Source organism: Canis lupus, chromosome 37 (genome assembly GCF_011100685.1).
Source record: "Canis lupus familiaris isolate Mischka breed German Shepherd chromosome 37, alternate assembly UU_Cfam_GSD_1.0, whole genome shotgun sequence".
Taxonomy (NCBI): Eukaryota; Metazoa; Chordata; class Mammalia; order Carnivora; family Canidae; genus Canis; species Canis lupus.
This window is the reverse complement of record NC_049258.1, coordinates 6,135,214-6,151,304: the sequence shown is the minus strand read 5'-3', so window position 1 is coordinate 6,151,304 and position 16,091 is coordinate 6,135,214. Positions and strand designations below refer to the sequence as shown.

The window sequence follows — 16,091 nt, the reverse complement described above, 5'->3', positions numbered from 1 at the left end:
CAAGATACTACTAACACATATTAAAATGGCAAAAATTCAAAACACTGACAAGACAACCTGCTGATGAGAATGCGGAGCAACAGGAACTCATTCAATGTTGGTGTGAAATGCCAAATGGTACGGCCAATTTTTAAGACAGGTTGGCAGTTTCTTACAAAGGTAAACAAAAGCTTACCATATGGTCCAGAAATTGAACTCTAAGTATTTATCCAAATGAGTAGATAACATGTCCACACAAAAACCTGCATATGAATGTTTATAGCAGCTTTATTCACAATTGCCAAAACTTAGAAGCAACCAAGATGTTCTTCAGTAGATGAATGGATAAACAAACTGTAGTATACCCATACAATAGAATATTGTTTAGCAATAAAATGAGTTATCATACCATGACAAGACTTGGAGGCACCTTGAATGCATATGCTAAGTGAAAGAAGCCAGTCCAAAACAACCACACGCTCCCACACTCCAACTATAACAAAACTATAGACAATGAGAAGATCAGTGGTTGCAGGGGCTCCGGAAGAGAAGGGGGAAGGGATGGGTATATGGAGCACAGAGCATTTTTAGGGCAGTGATACTGTTCTGTAAGATATTATAATGAACAAAGGATGAATTTTAATATTAACTGTGGACTTTAGCTAACTATGATTTATCAATACTAGTTCATCAAATGTAACAAATGTATGACACTAATGCGAGATGTTAATAATAGGGGAAACTAGAGATGGGGATAACACGTTATGAGAACTGTTTTCTGTGCAGTTTTTCTGTAACTGTAAAACTTCTCTAAAAAAATACTACTAAAATATCTAAAACTCAAAAAATAGGCTAAATGTAATACATTCTAACTATGAAAAAAATCATGCTTCTATCACTAGTTACTGGCAAATCAAGTACATAACACAATTTACCAGACAGCTAAATTTAACAACTTCAGCACTAAAAATCATAACTTAAAAAGTAATTTTTCATAAGAATTTTCTTAAGGGATCCCTGGGTGGCGCAGCGGTTTGGTGCCTGCCTTTGGCCCAGGGCGCGATCCTGGAGACCCGGGATCGAATCCCACGTCGGGCTCCCGGTGCATGGAGCCTGCTTCTCCCTCTGCCTGTGTCTCTGCCTCTCTCTCTTTCTCTGTGACTATCATAAATAAATTAATTAATTAATTTTAAAAAAAAATTAAAAAAAAAAAAAGAGAATTTTCTTAAAAACTGGGATCCCTGGGTGGCGCAGCGGTTTGGTGCCTGCCTTTGGCCCAGGGCACGATCCTGGAGACCCGGGATCGAATCCCATGTCGGGCTCCCAGTGCATGGAGCCTGCTTCTCCCTCTGCCTATGTCTCTGCCTCTCTCTCTCTCTATCATAAATAAATAAAAATTTAAAAAAAAAGAATTTTCTTAAAAACTATACCTATTTCTTTGTTTTATATAGTAGAATATTTTAAATATAATTTGGATCCTTTTGACTTGGATTAATATCAATGATTATTCTGTTAGGGAATATTGAGGTTTTTAGGCCAGGGTGTGTTAGGATTACTAATTCTCCTGACTCTTCCACTGTGTTCAGCTGCCAACTTTTAGTCCAGCAACTTTTAGCAGCCACCTACTTCACAATTCCCAATCTGTTATCTACTAAAAGTTAGGCTGAAATAGAGGTTTCAAGGTAAAATTAGATGAGCAGGCTTATTAAAAGCTTTTTGTTTTAAACACAACTTTAGTTTAAAAGGTCTTTTTATGAAAGTGTTCACTTAGCTCTAGTATATGAATTTTGTGGTAACAAATTTCCTTCCTGGCTAACAAACTTACTTTATTTCTGGTTGTATGGCTGTATTGCGGCAAAAGAACTCTTAATATCAAATAAGGGCAGCTACTTTCACTTGAATTTCACATGACATTATTTTAAAAATCTTCCTACTACACAGTAATATATTTTTCTTCAAAGTTTTTCATTCTTTCTACTTTCTTAACTTCTCAGCAATTCCAACGCCCCCTCCAGCCTCCAGCATCTTTTTTTATCTTACCTCTTGAATTCTCAGGTTCATTTTACGTTTTGTGGTCTTCAATTCCTCTTCAATAATGGCTGCATTCTTCTAAAAGTAGAAGGGGAAAAGGTTCTAAATAATCTGTAATGAAGAAAGAAACTGACTATAGGCACATCGGTTCAAATCTAGACTTTTTTCTATCAACCTATAAATGCTATTCTGGATATGGTTACAAATACTTCCTATTGTGAGTCTGAAGTAATTATTAAAGTTAGATATTTTAAAAAGAAAGTTTTTTGGGATCCCTGGGTGGCGCAGCGGTTTAGCGCCTGCCTTTGGCCCAGGGCGCGATCCTGGAGACCCGGGATCGAATCCCACGTCGGGCTCCCGGTGCATGGAGCCTGCTTCTCCCTCTGCCTGTGTCTCTGCCTCTCTCTCTCTCTGTGTGACTATCATAAATAAATAAAAAAAATTTAAAAAAAAAGAAAGTTTTTTATTACTTTGATCCATGAGTTCTATTATTTTCCTTTTATTTTTAATTTTTTTAAAGATTTATGAATTATTGGGACTTCATCAAGATAAAATGCTTTTGCGCCACAAAGGAAACAGTAGACAAAACCAAAAGACAACCTACTGAATGGAAGAAGAAATTTGAAATGTCTAGTATCAAAAATCTATAAAGAACTTATCAAACTCAACACCCCCAAAAAACAAATAATCCAGTCAAGAAACGCGCAGAAGACATGAACAGGCATTTCTCAAAAGAAGACATCAAATGGCCAGGAGACACAAAGAAAAGGGATGTTCCACATCACTCAGCAAAAGGGAAAATACAAATCAAAACCACAATGAGATATCATCTCACACCAGTCAGAATGGCTAAAATTAACAAGTCAGGAAACAACAGATGTTGGCAAGGATGTGGAGAAAGGGGAACCCTCTTGCGCTGCTGGTGGGAATGCAAGCTGGTACAGCCACTCTGGAAAACAGTGTGGAGGTTCCTCAATAAGTTAAAAATAGAGCTACCCTACATCCTAGCAATGACACTATTAGTTATTTACCCAAAGGATACAAAAATAGTGATCTGAAGGTGCACCTCTACCCCAATGTTTATAGCACCAATGTCCACAATAGCCTAAGTATGGAAAGAGCCCACAAGTCCACCAGTGGATGAATGGATAAGGAAGATGTAGTAGATGTATACAATAGAATATTGCTCAGCTTTATCAAAAATAATAGTCACCCCCTGTAAGATAAAGCCGAACTACTGATTATTCTTGACTTTAAAATACTCTATAATGAGATCCCTAGCTAATTTCCAATTTATTTGCCTCCTCAAAATCCCTCACTCCTGTCAGGCTAGTTTATGCATTTCCCCTAACTACACCAGTGAAAAGACCTAAGTTCAAACCCGAAAAAGAGGAAGAAGACAGGGAAGTGTGATCTTAGAGAAATGAGTTCTCTCTGGGGCCTAATGCTCTTATTACTAAAACAGGGACAATAATATCCTTTCATGAGGTTTTTCAAAATTTGTTTTAAAGATTTTTCATTTATTTATTCATGAGAAACATAGAGAAGCAGAGACATAGGCAGAGGGAGAAGTAGGCTCCTTGCAGGGAGCCCGATGTGGGACTTGATCCCAGAACCCCGGGATCATACCCTGAGCCAAATGCAGACGCTCAACCACTAAGCCCCTCAGGTATCCCAAGGTTTTTCAAATATTAAACCAAATAACGTGTTGACCATCTATTATACTGCCTGGCTCATGGAAGACCAAATTGTCAGTTGACTACCCTACTCTATACTCTTTCCAGCCTCTGTGGGTACCCACTGAAATGTCCTCACCTCTCTCTACTTTATCTTCTAAAAGTTCAGCTCCCATAATATCTCTTTCTGGAATTCTACCCGAATCTACCCTAGATAGGGCATACCCACCCTCTCAAACCTACCTGAACACGAAACACACGTCAATATTCACTTACTGTCCTACACCGTCCTTTAACATTTCCTATGCCTTATTTTTTTCTCTATTTACTTTTTCATGCTATTACTTGTTCTCTCAGCTAGCATATAAGCTCTTAGAAGAGCAGAGACCCTACCTCATATTTTTGGACTCTCACTTCCATGTGTACCAGGTAAGGGCTCTGATACTGAAAGTATTCAATAGTTTAGATCATCAATGTAGGTAACTATGAAATGTCAAAAATCCTCACATCACATAACCTTTTTTAAAAAGTCAATTTTGGGGGTCTGTTGCCTCCTCCAGCTAACAGATAACAGTGAATCTGTATTTCAGAATTCTGGATTCAAACCTTTGTCTCTGAGGCAATCTCCAGGGTGGCAGTCAACCTTTGCACTTCTTCTTGTGCCTTGTCTTCATCCTCTTTTACATCTCTCAGTTGCTGGCGCAAATTCATCACTTCAAGATGTAATAGCTTCAGGTCCTTCGAATGCTCCTCCTGTATTGCATTCAGTCGATCCTTCAGAAAAGCTACTCAACAGCACAGGAGGGTCACGGAGCAGTTGAAAGGTCAGGAAAGGAAAAGAATCATAAGCTCATTAAGCACCCATAGAGGACCAAATTTCTGATGATTCTCTTCTCTCTGTACCTGTTTTCTGTGGATTTAAATCCTTTTCAGTTTGCAAACGAAAGATGTTCATCTTCAAAGACTGGATGAGGCTTTCCAGATGGCACATTCGATTTATCAGAAACTCACAGTTCTTCCATAGAATATCTGTTTTTTCTGAACAAATGACTTCCTTCTCGCTAGGACTAATGATGTTCACAGACTCTTCTAAGCATTTTGGGGTTTCCAGTTGGCCTCTGGACAAAGATCTCAATTTAACAATATTATGCAACGCAATCATCAGGTCAATGTAACATTTCTACCAAGAATAAAAATTAGGGGCAGCCCCCGTGGCGCAGCGGTTTAGCGCCCCCTGCAGCCTGGGGTGTGATCCTGGAGACCCGGGATGGAGTCCCACGACAGGATCCCTGCATGGAGCCTGCTTCTCTCTCTCTGCCCCCCCCCCCCCCCGAATAAATAAATAAAAAAATCTTAAAAAAAAAAAAAAAACTTTAAAAAAAAAAAAGAATAAAAATTAGATTCCTTAGTTAACAAGCATCTGTTAGCTTCTCCAAATTTTAATACAGAAAGGATCATTAGGTAGAGAGGATGAGACTAATGTTGGATGGATAAAGACCACTGGCTTTATAATGGTTGTTTCTTTTAATCTGAATTTTTTGTGAACTTTTATGTGATACATAAAACATGTTAAATGCTAAATCTATAACTATAAGCTAACAATTAAAGTTAGCATGGAGGAAATATATTCACAGATTTTTAGAAAAAATTTTTTTTTTTTTTTTTTAGAAAAATTTTAAACAAGGTCATAATAAACATTCCTAATTTATTCTAGCATACTCAACAACTATACAAATTTCATCTTTAACTACTGGAAAATTATTCATTCTATGGGTGCCATAATGCCAACTATAATAATTTTAGGTTTTCATGAGAGACACTAGGTAAATATATATATGTAATCTTAAAGAAAATCATACCAGTAAATTAGATATTGGCTGCTTAAGCACCCAGATTCCTCAGGTCATTAATAATCCAACTTTTAATGGCAAAACTTCTTTAGCCAATGAGGTACCTTTTTTTTTTCTGAGTACCTCATTCTAAATTACGATTTTTTTAAAAAACACTTAAAATCTTTCTTTTAATTCACAAGTCTGGGGAAAGAAAATGAAGACCATATTAATGGCATGAATCAAGTTTAAATGTTCACCTTACTATCAAAATCTATTTTTGAGGGATCCCTGGGTGGCGCAGCGGTTTAGCGCCTGCCTTTGGCCCAGGGCGTGATCCTGGAGACCCGGGATCGAATCCCACGTCAGGCTCCCAGTGCATGGAGCCTGCTTCTCCCTCTGCCTGTGTCTCTGCCTCTCTCTCTCTCTCTCTCTCTGTGTGACTATCATAAATAAATAAAAATTTTTTTAAAAATCTATTTTTGATTTAAAAAATAAGAACCAAATTTTTTCTAATTATACAAAAATTTCCATGTTTATTTTCAATCAAGTTTTGAAGGTGAACAGGATATCAAAGTTTGTGCATCTAATTAGCACACTTTAAATAGCTGTTTAGGGGAATAGTGGTAATAATAGCTCTATTACGGGATGACAACTATTTTGCAAATATTTTCTAATTACTGTTCAAATGGCAACTGTTTTTCCTTAATTCTTTTATAAAAGCCTATATTTCATCTGCCAAACCATCTGCACTGTCACTCCTTTATTAATAACCAGTGAGGCAGAATTTTTCAACCTACAAAGATCTAGTTCATTTTCCATTTGTTACCTTTTTTCACCAAAGTCCAACATTATTAGATCGTCCCTCAGAGAACTGGTCTGTTCCTCAACTATTCTCATCCTTTGCTGAAGTACTGTGAATGTTTCAGAAGCTGTAGCATTGATGTGGGTTGGAGAAAGGACTGGTCTGGTCACTGTAGTTTCCATATGCACCTGCGATTAAAGTCACAATATTAGTACAGTAGGTTCTATTATGTTCAAAATAGTCACTGTCCCTTCCTGTGGGAGAATTATAATACATCTCTGTCTTGCTGAAATCAGGAATGGCTATGTGTCTTGCTTTAACTTATTGTGGGTGGAAGCTTTAACAGCTAATTTGTCATTCATCATCTCCTTCTTTCTTCCCCTCCATGAGATAAGCCACAACCCAGATAGGGCCAGCTGCATGTGCCGAGATCCCAGAGTGAAGACGACATGAAGCAGAGCCATGATCCATCCATGACATCCAGTGTGAGTGGGCAATAAATTTATGTTGTTTTAAGACACTGAGATTGGGACACCTGGGTGGCTCAGTGGTTGAGACTCTGTCTTCGGCTCAGAGTGTGATCCTGCAGTCCTGGGATCGAGTCCCCCATCAAGCACCCCGCAGGAAACCTGCTACCCCCTCTGCCTACATCTCTGCCTCTCTCTCTCTGCATCTCTCATGAATAGATAAAAATTTTTTTAAAAAAAGACACTGAGATTGTTGAATAGTTTGTTGTTGTATCATAATCTAGTCCATCCTATCTGTTCCTATTAGATACATACTAGGACCTATGACTTGCCTGAGGGAATTATTAACTTCTTTTATTACTAGCCATCATCGTTTTAAGATATTCCAACCAAAAAAAAAAAAAAAAAAAGATATTCCAACCAACCTTTCAGAAAAACATTCTATACTTAGACTTCTGAGCACCCATTGTAAAATAAATTTGCCAACTATATCGAAGCAACGATTTTAAAAAGAAATTTGCAAACTTCATAGCCTAGCAAAAATTCTTCTATAGCTAATGACATAAAATTTCTCCACCAAAACTGTTTAAGAGTACTTTTTGAAATATTTGTGACAGAATTAGGTAAAATTAGCATAGGAGAAACAGTCCAACAGATAGATGAATCATGGGCCCAAAGTTCAGTGATAGGTCATTGGTGGAAAGAAATTTTAAGGACATTTTCCTGCAACTCCATCCTACATAGACATTTCTCTATTAACTAGACTGTAAACCTTAACCATTACTACCAACAGTGTTCCTATGGAAACGTGTTCACAAAGATCCCACTTTGGATGTTAGGAACACATATTTTCTCCCCCACTTGCTGTATAATCAAGTATCTCTCTTCCCCTCATCTCTCAGGCAGCGGAAGTGGTGACTAGCTTAGGTCCAAGTAACTGAAGGTAATCGCCATCACTCAAGGCAAGATTTTAAAGTGGGAACACTGGTGGCAGGATTTAAGGGGGCAAGAAGCATGGCAAGAGGGTGTGAAAAGGCTGAGCTTCTTGCCAATATAACTGTGCTACAGCCATCAAGGACATTTCTTCATCCTAAATAGCTCTCCAATCATCTTTTATCTCCCCTCAGTAGGTCCCAGAGAATGGCCTATTCTCTCTTTTTTTTAATTTACTGAGAAATAATTGAATATAACTGTATATATTTAAAGTGTACAATATGATTTGACATACATATAAACTGTAGAATGGTTACCAAGATCAAGATAATTAACACATCCATCACCCCACATAGGTAACATAGTTAACTTTGTGTGTCTGTGATAACAATGCTTAAGACCTACTCTCACAACTTTCAACTATACAACATATTACTATGTTACTATGCTGTACATTAGATCCTCAGAATATCTTTTTTTTTTTAAAGATTTTACTTATTTATTCATGAGAGACACAGAGAGAGAGAGGCAGAGACATAGGCAGAGGGAGAGGAAGGCTCCATGCAGGGAGCTCAACGTGGGACTCGATCCGGGGTCTCCAGGATCACGCCCTGGGCTGAAGGCAGCACTAAACCACTGAGCCACCCAGGCTGCCCAATCCTCAGAATATCTTGAGAAGGTAACCTACAGAATGGTAGAAAATCTGATAAGAGGATAATGTCCAAAATATAGAAAGAACTCATATACCTCAACTGCAAAAAAGCAAAGACGACAATTAAAAAATAGGCAGAGGACCTGAATAGACATTTTCCTCAAAGACAACATACAGATGGCCAATAGATAAACGAAAAGGTGCTCAACATCACTAATCACCAGGTAGATGTAAATCAAAACCACAATGACATATCACCTCACACTCGTTAGGATAACTATTATCAAAAAGAGAGCAAATGTTGGTGAAGATGAGAACCCTCACACACTATTGGTGGGAATATAAAATGGCACAGCCATTATGGAAAATAGTACAGAAGTTCCTCAAAAAGTTAAAAATCGAACTAACATAGGATCCAGTAATCCACTTGTCGGTATGTATGCAAAGGAAACAAAGAGTATTTCAAAGAGGTACCTGTTCACTCATGTTCAGGGCAGCATTATTCACATTAGCCAAGATAGAGAAACCACCTAAACAGCCGTCAACAGATGAATGAACAAAGAACATATGAGATGTATATATACATATACATCCTCAATAGATAAATTATATTGTTCAACCATAAAAAGAAAGAAAACCCTGCTATTGACAACGACATAGATGAATCTAGAGGGCACTGTGGTATGTGAGATAAACCAGAAAGAGAAAGAAAAATACTGTTCTGAAATCACTTGTCTGTGGAATTAAAAACAAAAAAAAAAGTTAATTTCGTAGAAACGGAATAGAATGAGCTGGAGGGAGGGAAAAATGGAAGGGTACAAATTTTCTTTTTACTCTTATTCTAGTGCTTCTGATGAGGATTTCTCTCTTTCATTCTCATCTATGGAACAGAAAGCACTTCTGACTCACATAATCTGAATTTGTTAAAACATTTCCTGTTAACGGTCAGCTTAAGGACACAGAGGTTAAGAAGCTCTCCGTAATTTCCTTCCATACTTTCAATTTTTCCTGAAGGGGAAGACAAAGGTGTATATAGATAGTAACAGAGTCTCTGGATATACAAAGATTTGAAGTAAGGTTCATCTACGTCTCTGAAAAAAAAAGCCAGATTTCGAGACACCTGCTCATGTTACCACAGGTACCACCCACAGGTTCCTCAGGTAATAGAATGAAGACCCTTCATGAAACCAGGGTTAGGTTTGTGGGAACCACCAATAGCATGGGGTGGGGAGAAAATGGAAGGGTAACAAGGGAGAAACACCACATGCAATTACTCTCCAGTCCATTTTCTGTCACCTGCTGTCTTGTCACTGCCCACGTAGAAATGACCCAGACCTGAAGTGGGGAGAAAAACATAAAGAATGTTTAATAAGGTTTGAGGTTTTGTTCTCTCTCCAAAAGAAGCTGAAAAGTTCATGTCCCTAGCTTCCCTTGCAGCTGGCACAGGATGTAACACATTCTGTCCAATGAGACTTTGGGCAAAAAGTTGGCAAGGAGCTTCAGGAAGGCTTTTGTTTTCTGCTAGAAAAAAATGACATAATGGTACCGGTCCTTTACTTCCCCATGAGGCCCAGAGCTCTGAGAACTCTCTCGCAGTCAGCCATGCAGTGCCTCACTTTTAGATACAAAGAGCCAGGGATCACCAGCATTTAAGAAACACACAGAAAAGGCCAGAGAAGTTTGGATTAACCTTTTTTTTTTTTTTTTGCAAAACTACAAACATACAATCTCTGCTTATTTGAGAAAAATAAAGTTTCGTCTTTTGTGTTAGTCATGCTTTTCTATTACCTGCAACATAAACATTCCTAAAATACAACAGCCCAGGCAATAGTTGATGGAGACACAAGTAAAAGGAAATGGTAAAAGAAATGACAAGCACTGCCAGAGGTGAGAGGGAGGACAATTTCCCTGGCAACTTGTGAGGCTGAGGTAGTGGATTATAACATAAAGGATAGCCTCTATTAATTTATATCAAAAACCGAGCATAAAATACGAATATAAACATTAGTTCATTTTGGAAAAAAATACAGGAAATGGGATACAAGTCCCATATTGTGAATGGGACACAGAATCCCATCTAAAATGTTTCCGTGTTATTGTTGAAATGTCACAGTTTTGCTGATATTTCCCTAAGGCACCTATGATATGTATAAAATGCTCATGCTTTACAGTGTGTGTCACTTTTGGTCACAAAAACAAAATGGAAAACCAAATCAAATCACTTTTTTTTTTTTTTTTAAAACAGAAAGTCTGCAGGTCTGAGTAAGAATTGGATGCACAACACTCATGCCCACCTGAATCTGATTTACAACTGGAGCCACTCACGCTTCTGGAGAGAAAAGAATATTCAAAGAAAAAGAAGAAACAAACTTGGGCCCCAGCCTCTGAGAGGAAGGAGATTAATAGAAAATTCACCCTAAGGAAGGGAAGAGTGAGGTGCTTGGAAGAAACTAACGGTGGGCAGGGGATAAAGCTTGAAATATCCTCTTAGTGAATCGCTGAGGAACATGTACCAGTGATCCGAGAAGTTGACTGGAAAACTAAAGAAACCCATCTAGCTTTTGGAGATTAAAAACAGGTCCCTGGATCAACTGAAAACCATTCCTCCACAAACCTCCCCTGCAATGGGGTGGAGTGAGGGGGGGTCAAGGTCAGGAGAGCCGGAGGAAGCAAGGAGGCAAGCAATGGTACATCAAGAGCAAGACAGCCTTAATATCCACCAGGGAGAGGCACTGAATACCTTGGGAGCCTGTTAAAGGAAGAGTGAGTTAACTACCTGGGATCCAGGAAATCTGTTGAGTTGGTAGGAAGTCTAGTTCTCACTGTACTCACACTCCTGCCTGTCCTCCGTCATCTAGCAGGTCCCACCCATAGTGCACTAGCTGCTTGGCAGATCCTCAGAAGCCACAGCTCAAAAGCTCAGTCTTGTAAGAAGTACAGTCTTAGAAGAAAGGAATCTAGCTCTAAATGCTAGCACTGCAGCAAAGAGACTATGGCTTGACTTACGTGTGCTTTGCTGTTTTTGAAAAGGTGCAAATATCACTGAATGTAGTCTTGAACCCAGGGCCTGATGCTTGATCATAACAGTAAAAATACTAAGACAGAAGCTTGTAGTTCTAAAAAAAGTTCATTCATAGCGACTTTCATAAATGTATCATTATCAAATTAATACAATTTGATAATGTATCATAAATGTATCATTATCAAATTAATACAATTCTGTCTCCCATGTTTAGGGAGAGTATTTCTACGGAGCGCCTAAGCAGGCTACCTCATTGCAAGGATGGCATGAATAAGACCCATGTCTTAAGTCATATACTAGTAAAAGCCAGGTGACTTTGAGAAGGGGATTTGGGTGCCTAGCTGGCGCAGTTGGTAGAGGATGCCACTCTTGGTTTGGGGTTGCGAGTTTGAGTCCACTTTGGGTGTGGAGATTAAAGATAACTCTTTAAAAATCTTAATAATGAGGGGCACCTGGGTGGCTCAGTGGTTGAGCATCTGCCTTTGGCTCAGGGAGTGATCCCAGGGTCCTGGGATCGAGTCCCACATTGGGCTCCCTGCATGGAGCCTGCTTCTCCCTCTGCCTGTGTCTCTGCCTCTCTCTCTCTCTCTGTCTCTCGTGAATAAATAAAATATTTTTAAAAAAATAAATAAATAAATATAAAATTCTTTTAAAAATTAAAAATATAAATAAAATCTTAAGAAAAAAAAAACAAGAAAGGGAATACTTGCTTCAGTGGACATACGCCCCATTCCTAAATCCAACAATACGTCCAACTACATGCTGTTGGCTCTAAAGTAACAGGCCAGGGACTCAATGTTATCATAACCATTGGAAAATAATTTGCTCAGCAATGCTTTCTTCATTCACTCACACAACCACCAAAACGGTGCCTGAATGCCACCATGAGCTGGGTATGGTCATACACACCGGTGAACAGAACAGACAACATTCCTTGCCCTCCTGGAGCTTATATCCCAACTGAGGAATATAAACATGAAGTAAAATACAGTTTGTTCACTGGTGACAGTTTGTGGGGGAAACTAAAGTGGGAAAGAGGATGGGATAGAAACTGTGATGCAGGCTTTCATTTTAAACACACTGGTCGGGATCCCTGGGTGGCACAGCGGTTTGGCGCCTGCCTTTGGCCCGGGGCGTGATCCTGGAGACCTGGGATCGAGTCCCACATCGGGCTCCCGGTGCATGGAGCCTGCTTCTCCCTCTACCTGTGTCTCTGCCTCTCTCTCTCTTTGTGTGTGACTATCATGAATAAATAAATAAAATCTTTAAAAAAAAAATAAATAAACACACTGGTCAAAGAAAATATTATTGAGAAGGTATCTGAGCAAAGAGCTGGGACCGAGGTGCTGGAGTGAGCCACATAAATACCTGGAGGGCAGAGAGGTCCAGAGGGAGTGAAGAGTGAGTGCCAAGATGTCACAAGCAGGAGGGAGGTCAGTCAGGCTGGAGAGGAGAAAGTGAAAGAAAGAACTATGGGAGGTGAGGTCAGAGGGTAATAAAGGGACCAGATCACTTTAGACCTTAAGGGCTATTATAAAGTTTTGGCTCGGGATCCCTGGGTGGCTCAGCAGTTTAGCGCCTGCCTTGGGCCCAGGGCGACTTTGGGGTCCTGGGATCGAGTCCCATGTCGGGCTCCCTGCAGGGAGCCTGCTTCTCCGTTGGCCTGTGTCTCTACCATGCTTTCTCTCTCTGTGTCTCATATAATAAATAAATCCAAAAAAAAAAAAAAAAAGAGGGAGAGAGAACATTATAAAGTTTTGACCTTTCCTCTCAGTACTCTGAGAGGCCTTGGAAGATGCAGTGGAAGGAGTGGTGTGATGCAAGCTACCTCTCACCTGGATCACGCTGGATACCTGCCCCGAGGTAGGGGGACCAGCTGGGAAGCTACTACAGTAACCCGGGCAGGCGGCGCCACTGGGTGGGACGGAGGTGACAGAAACAGAAGGCCCAGAGGCGGTCAGAGCCCAGACGTATTCTAAAGCCCGGTTTTGCTGATGGGTTAGATAGGAAACAGGAGAGCAAGGAAACAGCCGGAAGGAGAGTAGTGCCGTCAATGGAGACCATGCAAAACCCGCCAGAGGGTCAGGGTTAGGGGAAAGATGGAGTTGTTTCGGGGAATGTTAAATCCCACGCAGGAACGATGACCTGGTGATAGAGGTCAGATGAATCTGTCCGCAGAGTCCAAGTGAGAAGCGTGGGCCGGAGGCGTGAGTTCTGAGGTCGTCCCCCTACGGCCAGCTCGTAAAGCCACCAGGACGGCTAACGGAGAGCCTAAGGGAGGCCAGGACTGGCCCTGCGGCCTCCACGATGGACAAGTCGGGGTCACGAGGGTCACCAGGAGCCTCCAAGTGCGCGGCGCCCCTGCGCGGGGCACACGCCGAGGAGGAGAGGTCCACGTGGGCCGGGACGCGCGTTCTGCTCCAGCGCAGGTGCCAGATCCCGGGCGAACCTTCAAAGAACGGGTGCCAATTCCTTTTTTTTTTTTGTTTTTTCAGATTTTATTTATTTATTCATGACGCACACACAAAGAGAGAGCGAGAGAGAGAGGCAGGGACGCAGGCAGAGGGAGAAGCAGGCTCCATGCAGGGAGCCCAACGTGGGCCTCGATCCCAGGATCCCCGGGCCACGCCCTGTGCCGCTGAGCCCCCACAGGGAGGCCCCAGATGCCAATTCCCGACACCACATCAAGGAATATGACCGGTGACAAAGAATCTTTTAAGAACCAACACGTCGGGGAATCCCCGGGTGGCTCAGCGGATCCTGGGGACCCGGGATCGAGTCCCGCGTCGGGCTCCCTGCAGGGAGCCTGCTTCTCCCTTTGCCTGTGTCTCTGCCTCTCTCTCTCTCTCTCTCTCTCATGAATAAATAAAATCTTAAAAAAAAAAAAAAAAAAACCAAGACGTCGAAACGGCTTTCCTGAGAACCCGACACCACCTGACGAAGTCCTGGGCTGATGGGGTGCGCCCGCCCCTCAGCGGGATCCAGGCCGGGGCAAACCCGGCTCCGAAACGGTTTTCACCCGCACCCGACGCCGAAGCCACAAACCAGGGGGACGAGAGAGCGGCGGGGAGAGGTGACGGTGGTCGCCGTCGGGCCGCCAGCTCTGCCCCACGGGCCCCGCACCCGGCCTTACCCCACACTCCATCCAGCCGCCAGGAGCTCGGTCCCGCAGCAGGAGGGCGGGTGTCCATGGAACCAACACAGCGCTTCAAACCAACCCGCTCCGGCGCGGTAGCTCCCGCACGCAGGCGCATCCGCGGCAGCGCATGCCGGGAATTGTAGTTTTCCCGGCCCAGGGGGGCCCTCCGCCCGGGGCGGGACCCAGGAGGCCGGAATCCGGCGGCGCGCACGGAACGCGCAGCCCCGTGACCCGGATGACTACGCAGCTCCATTGTGCTCACTGGCGAGGCATGCCGGGATATGTAGTTTCCTCCTACTCCCCTCCCGGATTGTCCTGCGCTCTTTGCGGAGCTTACGGGTCTCACCTGGCTGACCTGCGGCGCTGGGGCGGGGGAGTTTGGCAAACGCTCCGCAACAGGAGAGTCCGGGATGAGAAAATGTTTTTAGTTTTAGGACTAGAGTATCAGGTGACTTCTGAACGATGGGAAAATAACATTTCGTTAATGAGCATAAAAAGCAGTAAATAGACAAAATTCACATTGTTTTCTTTGAAGGAAAAGCCAAGACCTTGTTCACCCTCATCCATGATGGCCAAACACATGTGTTCTGCTCTCTTGTCTTTTGTCTCATCGTAATATGTTTCTTGCTTTCTCAGGTATTTGTAAATATAACTGCAAAGAGCTAAGAAACAAGAAAGCCTTGAGCATACCTGAAGAGGACACCTGTTACCACCATCAGGGCAACTGATGCATCCCTTTGGTCTCCTTGGGGGGCACAGCTGGGACTAACCAGCCCTTCAGTGAAGGCAGCCAGATTCCAGTTGAGTCCTCATTTGCTAAGCAAGTGACTGAAACGCTCTGGCTCTTCTGGTTCTTCGGAGAGCCAAGCCTCAACATGCGATAGAGAGGATGTCTGTCAAACCACAGTGTAAGATGTATTCATTAAACTGTGAGCTCCTCTGCCGAAAGAGAAAGGAGCGCTGTATACATTATTCAGGTGAAGGGACCAAATAAGCTTTTAATAGGAAAGGTGGGAGGGTACTTTAGAGCCGCAACACAGAGAGCCAATTATTCCCTCACTATGCACCTTTTCTCTTTCAATGATCTCTGTTTTATCCGTGGAGGTGAGGGGTCTGTATATGTACTCCACAGATACCCACGCGCTTCAATGTAATGATCACTTTCACCTTCCTCAATCTCCAAATTAAGCAGCAGAGAGCCAAATGGATTGAATTTACTGTTTTCCATTTCCTGTCCTCTTTCCACCATCTGGCAAGCCATATAAGAACTTAAATCTAGCAATTACAAAGTTAGAAAAAAAGAATCTGAATTCCTCAATAAACTACTTCTTCTGCTAGAGAATCAGTCCCGGATACCTGAGAATTCATTACATCAAAAGTCTGTTTTTATTCTTTTAAGTGCCTAAACATTGCTTTCCACCACCCCCCCCCCCCATTTCACTCTTGATTTGCAATTGATAAATAGTTTTTATACTTCTTGACCCATTGATAAAGTCTTTTCAGTAATGGAAATCTCGAGATTCCATGAAGACCATCTCCTCTCTCACTACAATACCTT

The 16,091-nt window shown here is 41.8% G+C and overlaps 1 protein-coding gene across 11 annotated transcripts in view; it reads right to left on the bottom strand.

Annotated features, from left to right (window-relative positions):
* Positions 1 to 15,420, bottom strand: part of CCDC150 (coiled-coil domain containing 150) — a 79,528-nt gene extending 64,108 nt beyond the window's left edge. For 4 of the 11 annotated variants that reach the window (XM_038585218.1, XM_038585223.1, XM_038585225.1 and 1 more), the window contains exons 1-5: positions 14,528 to 14,730; positions 6,345 to 6,508; positions 4,590 to 4,816; positions 4,293 to 4,471; positions 2,020 to 2,088 (exon numbers count right to left, since the gene is read on the bottom strand). In XM_038585218.1, the coding sequence (XP_038441146.1) occupies positions 2,020 to 2,088; positions 4,293 to 4,471; positions 4,590 to 4,816; positions 6,345 to 6,508; positions 14,528 to 14,539 (651 nt within the window). In that variant the 5' untranslated portion in view covers positions 14,540 to 14,730. Of the gene's footprint in view, positions 1 to 2,019; positions 2,122 to 4,292; positions 4,472 to 4,589; positions 4,817 to 6,344; positions 6,509 to 14,527; positions 14,732 to 15,223 lie in introns of those variants that run through there. The other 7 variants (XM_038585222.1, XM_038585224.1, XM_038585228.1 and 4 more) reach the window with 5 other exon arrangements.
* Between the last annotated feature and the right edge of the window lie 671 nt (positions 15,421 to 16,091).